The 19,019-nt window shown below is 39.4% G+C and overlaps 2 protein-coding genes across 3 annotated transcripts; one reads left to right on the forward strand and one right to left on the reverse strand.

The window, feature by feature from the left end:
• Positions 1-1,227: 1,227 nt before the first annotated feature.
• On the reverse strand, positions 1,228-3,454 carry ahsg2 (alpha-2-HS-glycoprotein 2). The gene is made up of 7 exons (XM_041803905.1): positions 3,153-3,454; positions 2,864-2,974; positions 2,696-2,777; positions 2,447-2,601; positions 2,260-2,355; positions 2,090-2,161; positions 1,228-1,977 (listed from the first exon to the last, which is right to left on the reverse strand). The coding sequence occupies exons 1-7, from the start codon at positions 3,348-3,350 to the stop codon at positions 1,456-1,458; spliced, it is 1,236 nt and encodes a 411-aa protein (XP_041659839.1). The 5' UTR covers positions 3,351-3,454; the 3' UTR covers positions 1,228-1,455.
• A 1,175-nt stretch (positions 3,455-4,629) lies between these two features.
• Positions 4,630-17,649, forward strand: LOC121519567 (sentrin-specific protease 5-like). 2 transcript variants are annotated; one of them, XM_041802314.1, is made up of 10 exons: positions 4,630-4,820; positions 6,265-7,322; positions 7,410-7,515; positions 8,301-8,448; positions 8,566-8,613; positions 10,340-10,417; positions 10,579-10,716; positions 11,131-11,214; positions 16,956-17,006; positions 17,091-17,649. In XM_041802314.1, the coding sequence occupies exons 2-10, from the start codon at positions 6,536-6,538 to the stop codon at positions 17,205-17,207; spliced, it is 1,557 nt and encodes a 518-aa protein (XP_041658248.1). In that variant the 5' UTR covers positions 4,630-4,820; positions 6,265-6,535; the 3' UTR covers positions 17,208-17,649. The 2 variants fall into 2 exon arrangements, with proteins under 2 accessions (XP_041658248.1, XP_041658249.1); XM_041802315.1 differs by having other exon boundaries at positions 4,630-4,725.
• Positions 17,650-19,019: the final 1,370 nt, after the last annotated feature.

Genomic DNA, 19,019 nt, shown 5'->3' on the forward strand with positions numbered 1-19,019 from the left:
TCTGCATGATGCTATCAGCCAATTGGACCAAAATCTTTGAGGAATGTTTCTAACACCTTGTTGAAACTATGCATAGAAGAATTAAGGCAGTTCTGAAGGCAATGGTGGGGTCAACCAAGTACTAGCAAGGTGTACCTAATAAAGTGGCCAGTGAGTGTATATTCTATATGTAGAGTTGAAAAGGATTTAAAAGCTTCATGAGCTAAGTTTTATTTTCTCATGAAATTTTAGTGTCATATTTGGGCGACAAAAATAAAAGGAAACTATGAAAAATAGAAAGCAAGATTTAAGTGGAACATTTTGTGGAAATATCAACATGCACACATGAACAAATTTAGGAAATAAATGTTTTCTTTTTCTCTTCCATGATTTTGAAAAATTCTGCTTTTGCACCAGTGACGGAGAATTGCCCATGTTGTGTTACACAATGGTGTCCTTACTACTTAAACAGTAATATAGACCCACTCTCCTCATATAAGGACATCGGTTTTTTTTTTTAAGTACTTGCTGAGTTACAACTTTTGGTTATTATAACTCAGATAGGTAGGAGATATCAAAAATGCACAACAACTGAAAGCTCATGTTTCAGGAGATTAAATAGGTTTTTTTTTTTTCTTTTAAAAGGACATTTTGATAGCACAGATTGGCAAGCATGTTGTACAGGCCCTTATCTCTTTTGGCATGGACAGTCAAGGACGTTTTTTTTTTCCTTTCTGCCCGGTTTAAAGGTGGCAGTATAAGCTTGGTATTTGTTGGCTTCATATCCGATTTGAAGAATCAAAGGTGCAATGCACTTGCACACACATTGAACTTGTATGCTCTGCTGATTTTGCACTACCATGAACTGTTACTTCCTGAACATTGACCTATCAAAGCAAATACGACTCAGTTACCTATTCATAAAGTGGTTTGCAAAGAGTACCTTTAAATCATTTGAAAAGTCTCTCATTTATAAATATTTAATCTGCTTGAAATAAATTGTGCAGGATTCTTATGTTAAACTTAGTAAAAACTTTAGTCTGCATATCCATGCAAACTGGTGTTTAACCCTGGTTATTTCTAGAATGAGAAATTGGTTGAAACGTCAGTGGGTTCACATTAATGTCACTGGTATGAGGAGGTAAACAAATTTGTTTCCCAATCTCTTTGGGGTGTTGCATGAATGAATAAATGCTTCTTGGTACAGATGCCTTTTTTCTCAGTTTGAAAAAGCCCAGTCATAGGAGATTCAACAGCAACACATGCAAATCTTTATTATTTATTTTACACATTTTTCCACAATTCATATTGCCCAGTTTGATGATACAACTGTAAAATAGTTGTGTATGTATGAATATGTATTTTGTTTAAGGTTTTAAAAACTTTATTGGTGTTAAACTTGCTTATTGAAGGACATGTTTATGTATCAACAAGTCATAAGTTACACATGGACCAGAGTCTGTGGAGCCTGGCTACCTAGAAGAATCTGATCCTTCCTGGGCACAGCTGCTTAAAAACAATGGTATCACTGGGATTTACAGGAATAGATACAGCACTAACATCTCTCTTAAACAGAATGGGGAGGTCCTCTTTACTGTTGGAAGCATCTGAAGCAGACATACTGTCATCAGCTGGAGCAGGATCAGCTAGAGCAGGATCAGCTGGAGCTGGATCAGCTGCATTTGGTTCAGCGGCAACGGTTGGAGCAGGAACAGCAGCACTTGGAGCAGGAACAGAAGGAGCCAGAGAAGCCCCAGCTGGATCAAGAACTGGTACTATTACATCAGCCCCTGATTCGACTGTGGATACCATTTCAAATGACTCTCCTGATTCTGCTGATTCTGCAGACAGGTGGCCACTTTGCTGAGGGTTATGTATCGCCGTCAGTTTGTGGAATCTCAGACCATGCTTGGGTGACAGGTTGCCTGTATGCACATGGACCATCGGTGGCACTGCAGGAGCTGCAGTCGCTGTGCTGTTAGCATCTACAATAGGCATCTGGAAAAGTATATCCATTAAACCATGGTTAGAAAAGCACAATTTTTATAAAATGTTAATGTTGCGGTTTGTAAGGAATAAAACTATTTGGAGGTTAAAAGGGATATTTTACCAGAGTAGCAAACATCCTACAGTTCACTGTGTGGTCAGCAGTCAGACCTTGGGCGGAACAAAAGCCGCGTGCCTAGATTATAAAGAAAGTGTTCAGTTGCATTGATCTGAGAGGAATAAGATTTTAAAAAGTCTTTTTAGTGAAATCATAACAGTACTTTAAGTACTTACAGCCGCCACATCACTCAAGGGTATGCAGGTATCATTAGAGCATTGAGCTTCAACTATGACATATTCTGCTGAATAGATCGGCCCGCCAGATACCACCTAAAACAAGATATTTAGATATGTTGTTCACACAGACAAACTATAATGTGCAATAAATCTTTAAGTTGGTAGGTGAACAATGTAATTGCACCTGTGAGGACATCCGCCCAACTTCTAGAAGAGTGAAAGTCTCATCTACAGTGGCATTGTTAACCGTTACTAAGGAAGCGTGGACAAAGTCCAGAGCTGCAGTGTCGTTCAGGGGAAGGAGAGTAGGACAGCCCAGGCACATGTCCTCTGTTGATGCTGTATGTCATCACAGAAAAAGATAATGCAGGTTTCTGCATGTGGTTGGTAAAGAACTGTCTTGGTTCATAAGTGTGCCATGACAAAGTTTTACCTTCTGATTCACATTTGAAGGCTGTGACAGAAAGAGCTCCCCCAACCTTCTTCAGCACCACATCGCAGTCACCTTCCACCGCCTGATCGGAGACAAAGATACAGCCCAAGTAAACATTTTGTTTAATTACTGAAGTATTCCTGTGAATAAATGCTAGGTAATTCTCACCGTCAGTCTTTTAGGTCTGACTGTGCAGTTGGCAAGAGGGGTAGGATCCAACACATGACAGTCTGTCTCCAGGAGGTCAACTTCCATGACATAGGTGTTGTCTCCAGCAGGCTAAGGGAAGGAAACGTTCATGTTTAGATTCAGGTATTTGCAATAGATAACTAAGTTGAAAATCCAACTTATATTGAATGTAATTCTGCTATGGTTTGTTAATAAAAATTACACATTCATACCACATCTTTAAAATTATCTGATCATCCCATTCAGACTTTCAGACTTGCTGACTTACGTCGGTATAGATTTTGATGTCCTCGATCCTGTTCAGCGCGTATCTGTAGCCATGACTGTGCTGAGCATTGAGGTAATCCTGAGCTACCAGAGCGGCCTCCTCTACCTCAGGGGAGTCACAGTCAGGATGCAGAACATTGACCTGAGCCCACACACCCACCAACAGAACCAGAACCACAGTGATGCCCAGGGGATTCATTTCTGCACATGCAAGAGGTAACAGAGCAGATACAGCAGGTATGGAGGGGAGGAATAGCAGTTTGGGCTGTATATAACCTGCACTTCAGACAAAAAAAAACAGCCAAGTGACCATGATCGTCCCTCCTGACTCCTACGTCACACACAGGCTCTGTTTTAGGACTCATGCCAAAGCAAATGTAAGTCTGTGTGGGAGGAACTTTGTTTGTTGAATTACTGATGACTCACATTAGTGAAGCATGAAGAAACATGGCCAGCATCTGTGTCTTTTATTAAACAGCACAAATGTTGTAGGACTTACCTACAAAACAAAATGTGTCAAGCTTCATGTCCAAACACTCTCACTATGAGAGAGCTTTCCCTCTCCATAAATCAGAGTGAATAGTGCCTCACAGCTGCCAGGATTCGCTGAGTTGCTCAATGACACTAGCAGAAAGGATGTTTACCGACAGGGGGGGCATAGTTTAGGGACCAGGGTACTCTGCTGTCCACGTGCTTTTGTAACATTTTATAGGAAATTCATCACATTACACTGGTAGCTTATACTACTGTAGGCCAAAAGCAAGGCATCACATTGAGGAAATTAGCACAAGAAAGGCACTGTTGTCTGAAATGAAGTAAGCAATAAGCTTTAACAAACGACATCCATGTTTTGATCATTTTCTGCTACACAGAAGAGATATATTTTCTGAAATATATGTGGATATATACAGTTCATTCAAAAAGTATTAAGACCACCTTCACTTTTTCAGTTTTGTAATGTTGCAGCCTGATGATACAGTCGAAAAAAAATCTTATTTAATCTACATTTAGCATCCCATTATGACAAAGCAAAAGCAAAATTTTAGATTACTTGCAAATTATTAAAAAATAAAAACCTGAAATATTACATCTACATAAAAATTTACACCCTTTGCGAAAAAACCTTAAAATTTTGCTCAGGCTCCTCAATTTCTCTCGATCTTTGCTGAAATGTTTTGACACCTTGAAGGAAGTCCATTTGTGGCCTCACAGCTGACAATGCATATCAGCAAAAATGAAGCCATGAGATCAGAGGAACTGCCTGCAGAACGAAGAGACAGGATTATTACGTATAAACTAATAATACAACACTGACTGTTAACTGTTAAATAAACCTTCAAGAAGGGTTAATAATACCAGGTACTCGCTTATTTAATGGTCAAATGGTCTTTCAGCAAAGTTTGGCCCATTTCGGCAGTCTTCTCCCCGCAGAAATCGCTGTTACCTCTGATTGGTCCGCGCAGTGGTGACGCATTCTACATGCGACTCCCAATGTGCTATGAACTGTATACATGATGCTAAGTGTGCTGCAAACTGAGGGGGTACTCGCGTGATAAGGTGTCTTAAATTTAAAGGTAACATTATTCTTAAGGAGCATAACATGGTTGACATTAATCTAACAATAATTCCGTCCACTTCGGAGTTTCACTGAGACAAGAAGACTCAAACGGTAAGAGAGCGACATGGCTGTCTGCTCACCATTTGTTACCCACAGTTGTGTCAGGAAACCACGCTGTCTTAGGGTTATTTAGCAGGGCTCATGCTTGGAAACACGTGTCAGGGTAAAGTTCTTCAAGAATGACTTGTGTGTTAGCTGGATGTCAGCAAAACCGTCGATAAACTCACATTTCAATGTTGTGTTTGACGAGTTTCATGTGTCGCACATGCTCAGATGCGGTCTTTAAACTGCAATGCAATGCAAAGCTTAGATAATAATTGTGTGATATATCGATGATATTGATGTTTTCTAGCAGCCAAATTATCGTTAACATCATCTTGTTACAGGTTATGTAGCTTTAGGTTTTATGTAGCTGCTTACAAATAAAGTTGATAGATGGATCATTAAGGTGAATCTTAGAAGTAAATGAAGTTATTCTGCAACACAAAAATCCTCACTTTGAAGTAATATACATGCTCTTGATCAAAAATTGCGTGAGAAAAATATATTGAATTATGTACTGAACAATACCGGATTAAATGTGACTACTTGAACTTAGAATGAACTTTGAAAGTGTTACATTTTAAACTTAGCATATAATATTGATTTCTTGTTTTAAAAACCAAAAACCCGGCACAGAAGCTGGCTTTGTTTTTGTGTCAGGATTCAATCCTCTCTTTTGCGCCTGCCTCATGAAACAGATTCCGTTCTTAAAACTTTTGATATTTTTCATTTTCCTTTTGACATAAAAGATTGCCCTGTTGGAAATAAATTGTATTAAATGACTACCAGTGCAGAGCCCTGCCCAAAGAGTTGGCTGGGACTTTAAAAAAACCCAGAAAATGGGCCCTCCCCCGTCGTGATGTATTGATACCTATGCATGTGTTGGGTCAGTAGAGTTGGTGCTTGCATCCTGGCTAACAGTTACTGTATTTTGGAGTGGCAAGCTGTTATAGGGTTCTGATGTTCAGATGATTTATCAATGCCACTTTTTAACTGCTTTTCATCACTGTTTTCCCCCATTTTTCCCAAATTTGTTTACCCATTAAACCAACTTTTGCACATTTTTTCCACTTTGAACTAAACTTTGCAACTTTTAATCCATTTGCACTACATTTTTTTTTTTACCATTTTTACACTGCTGAAGCCACCTATTTTTGCCACTGTCAATCCAGGTTTTGTTTTGTTTTATGGCTAAATGATTATCACAGCTTAACTTTACAACGGTCCATGATTTCCCGACCTTCATGTGCCCTCTGACTGAATAGGTCCCCCATTTGGCTGGGTCCCAGAAAGATCTCCTCAAAATATTCATTCCAACATTGCTGTAAACTGCTGTGGGCCCCAGACACAAGTTTTGTTAGTTTAAAGATGACTAAACAAAATCAGTTTTATCAAAAACTTGTAAATTGTGTTAGAACCTTGCTTATATTAACACATCCTTTCTGTATTACAGCATTTGGACTATTTTTTGCACTACTAAAGAAGCCACAAAAACAAGGTGTGGGAGAACCTACGCATCCATCAGCATCAGACTCATCTTTAAATTTCCCCGTGCTTCACTGGCTCAGCTAACAGCAGCTCATCTGAAGTAACAGGATATTGCAGCAGGAAGGTGGACTATAGCCTCGAGTATCTTTTGGTCTAAAGAATTACAATAAAACCCAGGTTCAGACCTGCATATCTATACTCAAACGTGACCCTTACCACTCATCAAATGCTCCCAAATGCATCGAAAACAGAGTGCACGGGGCAGAGCAAAATGCCTCAAGCGAAAGAGGGGACTCGTGTCTTCCCTTAAGGGAGTTTCTCACCTCTCCAGGCGAGCAAAGAGACGCTTGTTCTATAAACTACAGCTCTGGATGTGGAGGAGGCGGAAGGAGAAATGTGGTTTTGGTATCTATAGAACAAGGAAGCAGGCTTTTGTGTGCAGTCCTCGTTCTGGTTCTTGCCTCAGGAAAAAGACTCAATCACAGAAAAATGGGACAAAAGTTTCCACAAACCACACGCCACATTCACAGAATCCCCACATCGGAACAGCAGCTCATCTTTCACCTCTCAGATGTGAAAACAGAGGGTCAGAGGAGCCGCCTAGAAAGCAGAACCGCCTGCTTAACCAGTGTGAATTTGTCAGTCCACCTGAGACATTACCCGCCTCCAGCTCCATTCAGACCCAGGTTACTGACACAAATGTTACTTTAATGAGCCTCAATCAAACTGTACCTTCTCAAAAAGAAGAGGCACTGGTACAGACAGTTGAAATGCCTGGCCCAGAGGTTTCCCTCATTGTTAAGCCACTGCTGCCTGAGGATGATACATGTGCTTTCTCTGCTCTTATAAAAGAATCACAGATATTGTTACAATCTCAGAGGCCTGAGGTAGATGAGCCATCAGAGCAGTGGACTACTACGACTCTGGCTACAAACAGCAATACAGCTGGAGGTATCACCTCTGCCAAGACGGTGTCTTCTCAAGCTGATGTCAGCCTTAGAGCTCTGACTAAACACATCCATGGTAAATAATCGTAACATTTTTCAAGTATTTTTTCTGTTGGTTTTCTGTTCTTCAGGTTTGTTGATTACAATTTTTGTGTGTCTCTAGAATTTCTTTTCAACTTCTACTGCAAGTATGGAAGTTTTATCCCACTGCAAAAGATCGACATCTTGAGATATCTGAAGAGGAGGTGTAACACTGATATTATTGGCAGGTAAGTCTTTCTGAATCACTTAGAAGTGTGTCATTTTCCCTGTTTATGTAATCAAAAGTCTTGACTCCAGAGTAGTGCTCTTTAAATCACATTTTATAATGGTAAAATTCACAGAGGTGGAGTTTAGTTTGGTCAGCTGACAGCCAGGTAGTCATATCAGTCCCTCCAAAGCTTCCCATCCAGCACCCAAAAGACAAATAAATCCAGAAAACATGTTTTTTTTAGTGTATGTTTTGTCTTTATATCCCTATTGCTATTAAATCAAGCTAGGAAAAAGATATTTTATCAGGATTGACTTATGTTTGACCCATTTTTCAGAAATTCACCTGCCAGCCATCATTAGTAAATATGATTCATGATAACCACATACTCATCAATCATGTCCTAATTAAATCTGCAGTTTTTGTGGTAACTTTCCACATCAGGCTCTTGGACAGTGCAGCTTTTCCTTAAAAGAAAAGACTTATTTTCTGCACGTGTTTCCTACCAATCAGGACACAGCTTATCATGTCAAACCCAGTGATGGACAACAGAGAAGCTCCAAAAATATGAAGCTAAAATATCAATCACTTCCTTGTGGCTGGCTGCAGTAGGGGCTGCTCTTACTGCTTATGCTTAAAAGTTACAGACATTTTAAAAAAAGTACGAATACTAATACAGTAATATGTGAAATAGACTAAAATGTTGATTTAATTTAGTTCCTTTGAAAGTCTGGCCCATGTATGAATGTGGTTGATGACCCCTGGTTTAATGTCTGTAGTGTTTTGTTTTCTCTACCTGTACAGGAACAATTTCATCTTCTCAGAGGTCTCCAGATGCAGGACTGCATTACTTCAAAAACCCATTCCCTCCTTTCAGCTGGTCTACAAAAAACACACTCTAACGCTGGATGACTTGTCCACGTTGGCAGATCAGAACTGGCTCAATGATCAGGTAATGAAACATATGATGTACAAAACAATGTCATTTGAGGGTTTTTTATAGTGGAAAAAACAAAGACAGTAGTTTTTTACGCTTAATTTAACTTGTCTTTTTCTGTTTCTGCTGCAGGTGATGAACATGTATGGAGAATTGATCATGGAATCTGCTCATCACAAGGTAAAAAAGGCCGTCATTCCTACTACTCTGCTTATTAAAATATGGCCAATAATGAACTGTAGTAGTAATAACATTTCAGCAGAGCACATAAGGGATGGACATTTTCAGTTTTCAGTAAAGTCAGTATCTCCATGCTGTAAATTCGGTTTATAATGTTTCTAATGAGTTCCATAGTGGAGGATTTCTCTGAAGCCTGTGATTATATATTTTTTTTCTTGCAACTGTAAATATCTTCAAAACATATCTGCCTCTTTTAGCGAGGCCTTCAGGGGTTTTTCAAAGATGCAGGGAGGTGTGGGAGAAGTCAAATGTTATGTCTAGAGTTTGTGCAATTAGCTGCTCCACTTTTTTTCACAAAGTTTTCAGATCAAACAAGACCAAAAAAAAAATACATGAACATAATCTGCAGAAACCTCTGGTTGCTCTCCAGCAAAAAAAACTGTAATCCACTTATGTTTGATATCTGGTTTGGGGTAACTAAACATTGTTTTAGATTCTTCCAGCAGAAATGGACTGAAAGGACTTTGTTAGCTTCAATTAAAAAGTTCAGCGATGCTTCCCCCCTCCTAGCATGTGCTTATTTTACCTGTTGCATTCAGGCCTGGGTATAATGCCAATGGTTTAACACCAGTCACGTTGTTTTGATGCTATCAGCTAAAGCTGTCCGCTAAAGATAAAACTTGTTATCAACAACCCTCTGGTTGAAATGTCAAGAGGAAGATGAGAGACACCAGACCCAACAATACAGATGGGTTAAGGGCTATCAATGCAGCCTGGGCTTCATAACACCCCAGCAGTGCCACGGACTGATTGGCTCCACACCATGTAGCATAGATGAAGTAATTTGTATAAAAGGAGCTCCAGTCAATTACTGGGTGCATGAATTAGCATAATTTTCCAGAAGATTAACATTTTGGTGTTATAAATTTTTTTTAAGACGTGTACTTTGGGATATTCTAATATTTTGAGATTGTGGATTCATGATTTTTGTGAGCTGTAAGCCACAATCAAGATTAAAACAAAAAAAAAAACCCTTTTCATGATATTCAAACATTTTTAGATGCACTTGTAGACATAGAAAGTGAAGCATACCAACTATACCCCCTTTTGTTTATTTGTCCCAATTTATGCCATTGCAGTACTGAAACTGTCATTGCACAATGTACATTTTTCTCATATGGTCCGGGCTTGGTTCTTGCATTGTTCTCCTGCTTGCATTGTACAGCTCTCTGGTCATCTAGGACAGTTTTTAAACTTGTTTTTTAATTTTTTTTTTTAATAGACTTGAATTAAAATATACTTACATCATTAGGAACTGACCTATGCTGTATACCACTTTCTGCTGTTGCCCTCCTGATCCTCCTCCTCTTCGTATTTGATCCCTCAGCAACTCTGTACACAAACCAAAATGAAAACTGAACAGTTTTGGTTGCAGGACTACGTCTCAGCATGACACTGCGACATCTTGGAGTCAGAAACAGACAAGACACACGGATATTGGACATTTTCCGCCCCATGCACAGCCTCTTTAATTCAGCCCATTATGTCTTACAATATAGAGATGTGCTGCTATCCTTGAATCATTCAATACCATTAACACTATCCATATAGTACTTGTAAATTTCTTTCAAAGCCTAACCAAGGTTTTGTTTTCATAATCATCAAAGTGCACTGAAACTAGGAGTTCTTATTAAAGGTGGTAATTTTTGTATCTCTCTTCTCTCAGGTTCATTTCCTCAACAGCTTTTTCCACCGGCAACTCATGACAAAGGGATATGAAGGTGTGAAGAGATGGACAAAGCAGGTCGGCTCTAATTTTGATGCCATGTCATTACTAATTAGAGTTTATGTTAGAGTTTGATGTTTTCAGGTGCACAGTTGGCTGGAAAAAAGATCAAAACAAGACTGACCTCAGATATAATGAGAAAGCAGAATTTGTGGTTTAAACCCTACTTTCTCGCACAGGTGGATTTGTTTTCTAAAAATGTTATTTTGGTGCCGATCCACCTGGAGGTCCACTGGTGTTTGGTTTCTGCTGACATCATCAAAAAGAAGATCTGCCTGTACGACTCTCAAGGAAATGCTCTCCAGAAGATCGGCAGGGTAAAAGCACTTGTCTCTATCATTTTAATAAAACCAAACGCTGTCAATACCATTTGCTACATTACGGCAACCAAACTGTAAGACCTCTACGTCCCCAATATGGGTCAATAACCAAATTCCTGCACACTGTGAGATTTGCAACATTTTGGTACTGAAATGCTGCCAATGTATTCGTGCCATTTAGACAGCCCTCTCTCACTTTTGTGTCAGCTTTTGCCCAAAACTATCAATTAGCCTATTTTGTAAAGCTACTTTACAATGCTACTAATGGTTAAAATAATGGAGATTGCATTGTTTTAAATATAGAATTGTGAAGTCTTAGCAATTTTGACAGCATCTACTCATACATACCCTGATTAATCAGAACATCTTTAAGACACTGTGAAACAATTTTTTTTTGCTCATTTTTAACAGAACATCCTGAAGTACTTGATGACAGAAGCAAAGGAGAAGAACCAAACTGAGTTCGAAAGTGGATGGGTTGTTTCTTTTGATGAGGTACGTTGTATTTTTTTATTACTTCTTTTTATAAAGGCAGTTTAATTTGTTATTGTTACTACAGACTTGTTGATCAGATCACAAGTTCCTAACCTTTAGCACAGCAGACCAGATCATGCATCTCCAAACGCGTCTTCAGTACAACTGATCTAATCTCAACTTTCCCTCTATCTGTGAAAATAAATAGCCTTAAAAACACCAAATGATGTGAGATAACAATGAAGACTCAAAGTACAGAGAGGGGGGAGAGAGGAGCAGACTTTTGAGATGATATGGTATATGTAACGTTATTTGATCATGAAACCAGATGTTCCTCTTTAATCTACACTGAAGATCTGTTTCCTTCATGTGTTTTTGGCCAATCATGACACATCATATTAGTATCAAACTCACTAATGGACATCATGAGGGGTCCAGAAATATTTAGCTTAAATATTTCCAAAAACTTCCATTAATTTTTGAAGGACAAGATATGTTTTTAAGAATGTGCCAAGCAGACCAAAATATTGATTTTAATTGTTGTTAATTTAAAGGTTCAGCCCCTACACCACCTGTTAAGAAAAACCGGGCCTTTGTTCAAATGGTGTTGATGACCCCTGGTGTATAGTATAATTTAACTGCACATACAAAATGTTTTGGAAGGGCAGAATTTTTCAAAACAATTTTTGGAAGCTGATTGGAAGAACATACCAGCCGTAAAAGGCCGATCAGAGTAACAAAACTACAAGTACAAGTAACAACATAAAGTGAGCTCAACAGGCGCGTGCTGTTGTTGTTTTCTAATAGTGGGGCCAGTTGGTGAATCAAACTCATTCTGAAGCCAGTTCTGAGAAGAGCAGAAACCTTTTTTTCTGCCAAGAAAATCTTTCAGTTCAGTTCTTCACTCTGCTCTAATTGAAGAAATGTCCTGATAAAACTGCAACTATAACTACATCTGAGCTAATTGTGTGTAAGTGATGTTGTGTACATGAATGCCTCAGCTCAGAGTCTTCATATGTCGGTCTGTGTGTATGATGGAGCTCTGAGATTTTTCACAAACTGTGGATTTCTTACTCACCATTGTACTTAATATTCTAAAGTCAGCTGGACTTCTTTAAGTACACTTCGTCTTAGACCAGGGGTTCCCAAACTCTTAAAGCTGTGACACCTAAAATAACGAAGTCAGAGATTGGGGACCCCCACCTTCCCTTTAGGGGGATAAAGGGCACAATGTTGCACAAAGCACCATGTACAAACCTTGCATTTTCGGTAGCTTTTTTAAACTTATACTTAGGCCAGCCACACACTACAGGATGTAAAGCCCGATTTTAGGCAAGATTTGCCTCCCCCTACAATTGTGGGGGCATATCCTGAGTGGCAACTGTCGCAAACTATTAGTTTAAATAATCTGCATGTGTGTGGTGTCAACACGATTTTACTGCTCCAAAATGCGTTGTATCCTCCCAGACCCCAAATGGTAAATATCAAACAAGTTTTATATTTACAAGTCTAGGTCGTAGTGCTCTCAGACGGAGTACCCACAACAACCAATGACAGCGAGCAGACAGGGTAGCGTCACCAGCCAGATCATACGCAATTTCACCGCTCATAACCGTAAACACAACTATAGCTTCATTCCAGCCAGGATTTTCATCCTGAGTCTTTCCCTTGTTTTAGGATTTTTGCTGCACCTGTAATGCATGCCAGGACAGCCTGTTGTGGAGGGACAGCAAGAGAGTATATTGACAGACATCTCAATAGTACTAACCTGGCAAAATAAAGGTTAAGTAAAATATTATAAAAAAATTATCTTACCAGGCCTTTAAATACTACTAAACCCATACCCCTAATTACCACAAACTCATGCTTAGGCCAGTTGAAGGGAGAGCAAAAGCATCTTTGCTGCATAGAAAAGCTTTCAGTGAAGTTCTTTGCACTTCTTTAATAAAGAAATATTGTCCAGGTCTGGTGAAACTGCTACTGTAGCTCATCTAAGCTAATTGCTTCATTGGCGGCAGACATTTTTTACCAGCTTGCAGTCAAGCTTAACCCTCCCATAGCTGCTGCCTCGTTCTCCTTGAATGAAGCCTATTAGTCTGGTAATTTTTCAGACTGGTTCTGACAGAACCAATCTGAAATGTTTGTGAGTTCTGACAGACTCACAACTCTTGCCAATCCATCAACTTTGCAAGGCTATGTGTGTGCCTGCCCAACAGCAACCAATTTTATGACATAATGTTTTTGTGGGAGGGTAAAAAAAAAGTTAGTTTGAGGACAGCATTTCCAATGTGGTGACTGCCATTGTTGCTTTGAAACATTTACAGCCATGGACAAAAGTATTGGCACCTCTGGAATTTTTCCAGAAAATACACCATTTCTCACAGAAATTGTTGCAATTACAAATATTTTTGTTATACACGTTTATTTCTTTTATGTGTATTGGAGCAACACAAAAATCCGAAGAAAAAAGATAAAATTTACATAATTTTACACAAAACTCAAAAAATGGGCCGGACACAATTATTGGCACCCTCAACTTCATATTTGGTTGCACACCCTTGGGAAAAAATAACTGAACCAATATCTTCCTACAACCATCAACAAGCTTCTTACACCTCTCAACTGGAATTTTGGACCACTCTTCTTTTGCAAACTGCTCCAGGTCTCTCAGATTTGAAGGGTGCCTTCTTGCAACAGCAATTTTGAGATCTCTCCATAGGTGTTCAATGGGATTTAGATCCGGGCTCATTGCTGGCCACTTAGGAACTCTCCAGCGCTTTGTCTCCAACCATTTCTTGGTACCTTTTGAAATATGTTTGGGGTCATTGTCCTGCTGGAACACCCATGACCTCTAATGCAGACCCAGCTTTCTGACACTAGGCCCTACATTGCAGCCCAAAATCTTTTGATAGTCTCCAGATTTCATGATTTCTTGCACACAGTCAAGGCTGCCAGTGCCAGAGGCAGCAAAATAACCCCAAAATATCCTTGAACCTCCACCATGTTTGACTGTAGGTACTGTCTTCTTTTCTTTGTAGGCCTCATTCTGTTTTCTGTAAACAGTAGAATGACATGCTTTTCCAAAAAAGCTCTACCTTAGTCTCATCTGTCCACAAAATGTTCTTTGTCAGCGGTGGGGTTCTCTTCGGTCTCCTGCCATAGCGCTTCATCTCATTCAGATGACGACATATGGTCAGGGCTGACACTTTTGTACCCTGAGTCTGCAGGACAGCCTGAATTTGTATGGAAGTTGACTGAGGATGTTTATCCACCATTCAAACTATCCTGTGTTGCATTCTTTTGTCCATTTTTCTCTTCTGTCCACATCCAGGGAGGTTAGCCACAGTTCCATGGGTTATAAACTTCTTGATTGTATTACACACAGTGGACAAAGGGATTTCAAGATCTCTGGAGATGGTCTTGTAATCTTGAGATTGTTCATATTTTTCTACAATTTTGCTTCTTAAGTCCTCAGACAAGTCTGGGCTCTTCTTTCTCTTCTCCATGCTTGGTGTGACACACACAGGCACACAACACAAAGGTTGAGTCAACTTTTAGACATTCTAACTGGCTTCAGGTGTGATTTCTAGATTGCCAGCACTTGTTACTGCCACAGGTGAGTTTAAATGAGAATCATATACCTGAAATAAAATGATTTACCCATAGTTTTAAAAGGGTGCCAACAGTTTTGTCCGGCCCATTTTTTGAGTTTTGTGTAAAATTATGTCAATTTTGTCCTTTTTTTGCAGATTTTTTGTGTTGCTCCAGTGCACATAAAGGAAATAAACAGGTGTAAACCAAAAACATTCGTAATTACAACAATTTCTGTGAGAAATGGTGTATTTTCTGGAAAAATTCCAGGGGTGCCAATACTTTCATCCATGACTGTATGTCCATGTCTTAAACAGTCTTTGATACTAAATTGTCTGAGACCATCTTTATACAGTGCTGCTTAAAAGTTTGTGAACCCTCCAAACATAATCATTTTATCTTTTAATTAAAATAACCTTATTAAATGATCATCCAAATCCAAATTTGTAAGGTAGACCTTCCAATTAAGGGACACAGAAAAAGAGATATATTTTCATTATTTATTCAACAAAGTAATTTATCTTCCACAGAAACCCCCCAGAAAATCTGCCAGGGGCAAAAGTATGTGAAGCCCTTTTATGTAGTAGCTTGGCATCTCCTTTTGCAGCCACTACAACCAAACGTCTTCTGTAACCACTAACCAGCATCTCACATCTGCTGGTTAGTGGTTACAGAAGACGTTTGGTTGTAGTGGCCGCAAAAGGAGATGCCAAACGTCTTCTGTAACCACTAACCAGCATCTCACATCTGCTTTTGGGGATTTTGCCCACTCCTCCTTGCAGAACTCAGCCTGTTTAGAGATGTTGGAGGGGCGTCTGGCATGTACCGCCCGCTTTAGATCTTTCCACAGCATTTCTATGGGATTGTGGGCTGGACTTTGACAGTGCCAATCTTTTGTCTCTAAAGCCATTCCTTGGTAGTTTTGCTGGAATGTTTTGGGTTGTTGTCTTGTTGCATCATCCATTTTTGTCCTAGCTCCAAATCCGTGACTGATGGCAGGAGATTCTGGTCAAGAGTTTGTTGACAGGCCAGGGAATTCAGTGTGTCACTGGTGGGAGGAGGTTCTTTTCTTGATATGCAGTGTTGACTACTCTTCAAAATAGCACCTGTGGTTGTGGCCAAATAAATCAATTTTGGACTCATCTGTTCAGCAGACCTCTGGTTGTCTAAGTGCCCTCTGGCAAAGTTTAAATAGGCATATTTCTTCTTTCTTGAGAGTGGAGGCTTCCTTCTAGCAACTCTCCCATGAATGTCGTGTCTGTTCATTTTTCACCTGATTGTTGATGCATGTACATTTATCCCAGATGCTGCCAGAGAGGTCTGCACCTCTCTTGAGGTGATGTGTGGTTTGGCCAGACTGGAGTGTAGTTCTGATTTAGAACCACATACAAAGTGGCCTGAATCTGATTCAAAACTGTCAGATTCAATGTGACTTGGGCTGTACACACTGTCAGAAAAAAGTCAGATACAAGTCACATGTGAGCAAAAAAAATCAGATTCAGGTCACTTTCAACTGCAGTGTGGATGTAGCCATAGTGGATGGATATGGCTGGAATCTTTTGGACATGGTCTTGTAGCTTTCCCCAGACTGACGGGCTGCCACCACCTTCTTCGTGATGTCTTCGGATGTCTCTTTTCCTCTTGGCATTGCTAGTCTGTGAGTTTTATGCCTTGGCACAACAGTGGTTTGGTTGGTTTCCTCTCTTTTAACCACTGCTGCTTAAAGCATCTCCTAAGGATGTCTCATTTGATTGGTCAGCTTAATTAATTACTCGAACACCCAAATGTGTTTTACCTGAGTCTATTACTATTATTGTGCCTTATTCTGAGTCATGTTAGTTAGATATGGCCCTATGACACACTGCCATTGTTTCAAATGATTATGAAGAGTATTAGTTGTATTGATTATACATCATTTCCACGTTGTGCACTTTGTGCTTGTGTGCATGCATAAGCAACCAAACCACACTGACCTCTGCCGTCTTTGCCAGGGCCAAGGAGGTGTGCTGTGTCTGAGTGTGGTTCAGAACTCTTAGATTAGTCAAACAAACTGGACTTAAGGGGTTCAAAAGTGCTACACATTTTCAAGTGTTGGTATGCCATTAGACTGCAACATCCAGAGACATGAACTCCTAACACAATCTGATGTCTCCCCCTGCTGTCCTTTACAGGAAGTTCCACAACAGACCAACGAGAACGACTGTGGAGTTTTTGTCCTGGAGGTACAGCATGCTTCGTATAGACATCACTTAAAAAGTATGCATGGATTTAAAGTGATCGTACTTAAATATTTTTTTCTTTTGCAGTATTCTCGGTGTCTCGCTCTGGCTAAACCGCTGCAGTTTTCACAGAAGGACATACCAAATATACGCAAGAGGATCTACAAAGAGCTTTGTGAATGTAAACTTTGTGAACAAGGCTGACTTGGATTTGTATGTATTGTTGATAACAGCACTGCTCTGATCTGGGACGGTAATCTCTGGCAGCCTTACAGCACTGTGAGTGCACATGAAGGACCCAATTAGGAGTATGACAGTTTTACGTTAGGTGTACTGTTAAGCCTAACTCATAATCCCTTGTATGATTACTGTATTTATATGATCAATATTTTAAACAGGCATGACACATTGATACATCTACAGTGCACCTCCAGCTTTACTGAAAGGACTGCCTTCTCAGCTGGGTTTAGGTGCTTTTCTTATTTTCAGTTCACCTTATTTGCACATTTAAAGGCACATTTTGTTTCAGAAGTTTTATCAGATAGCTGAATAAAACATATGTGTTCTTTGTCTGTAAAGGTCGGAAATTAATTATACTGTTTGCTGCATAAAAGATCTTGAATATGAAGTTTTGAATAAAAGCAGACAGCATCTAAACATTTCACAGTTTATTTCTCTTTCACATGTACAGATTGGGTTCTGAATGCACTGCATGCAGAATAGCTTTCGCCCATTTACATTTGGTAAATCCATATTAGTGATTATACAATTCCTTAGCTAAAGATGGTTTTTAATAATAACCAGAAAATTATAATATGATTGAATCCCTGAACAGTTATAAAACATTCACCGATTAGAGCTTCAGATAAAAAGAGATAAGGCACAATACAAACTCTACTGTTTGGTTTTCAGCATGAGAATCAGATAAAATGCATTCATAATCATGGTGCAATATACTAGATTCACTGTAACATAAATCTGTTCACAACAGACAGAGATCTATTTCTGACCATGCCAGGACACTACATAAAGAAAAATACAATTTCACTTGTTCATTTATTGCAGTTGTTCCTCTTTTTTATATCTAGTGATATATCTCAAGAGAAATGTTCATTTTATCTTTATTTGAAAAACTATAAAGTGCTGACAACAATCTGAGCCTTTATATTTCTAAGGAAAGTAGAGTCCACATTGCTTTTAAAGTCAGGGCTGGACTGATAATCTGCCATCCCAGGCATTTCCCCAGTGGGTTGATGCACTTTGTGGCTGGTGTGACTTTATCATCCTTGTATTTTATTTTAACTGCCTAGCATCCTGTAGAGCAAGAGCAGCAGCTCATTGGTTGTATTTTTTAAAAATGGCAATTGGCTGCCCCAATCAAATCTACAGCCACAACTACACCCCTCCCCTCCACACTTGTTTAACCTGCTTAGGAAAAGAGTCTGAAAAAAGTGAAAAATGAGCATTAAAAGGGAGTAAAATGAAAAATATGACGTGGAAGAAAGTTTCATTCCGCAGGGGGACTTTGCAGGCCTTGCAGCAGATGTCATCTGATGCTGCATGTAGCAACAGGTGGAGGAGGAGAGGTCTGTGACAGGGAAGCAAAGGTACATCACAGGCATGAGTTTCTCACTTTTTATGTACTTCCACTTAAATAAGGATAATGTGTGCTCCACGGTTGTCTGCTGGGATCCCGGGGGAGTTGGCAAGAGTGAAAACACACTGCAGATCCTTGAAAACTTTTAAATTGGGCTTTTAAAATTTAAATTTCTTAAAAAGCCCTATTTTTACTTGTGAGGGGTCTTATGAATGGATTTTAAGATGCATTTTGCCTAAGGTATTTATTTATCACATCATTGTTTCCATTAATTGTAATCTTTCTTTTTGAGAACATGTTTGTCCACATTACAGTTCTCTGGCCGGCCAAGTTGCCAACTAAAACATTTATACAGGTCCCCCCTGACAAAAGGTGTAATATTCCTTTTATGTAATACAACTGTTTAGCATCAGGTTAGC

Source organism: Cheilinus undulatus, linkage group 13 (genome assembly GCF_018320785.1).
Source record: "Cheilinus undulatus linkage group 13, ASM1832078v1, whole genome shotgun sequence".
NCBI lineage: Eukaryota > Metazoa > Chordata > Actinopteri > Labriformes > Labridae > Cheilinus > Cheilinus undulatus.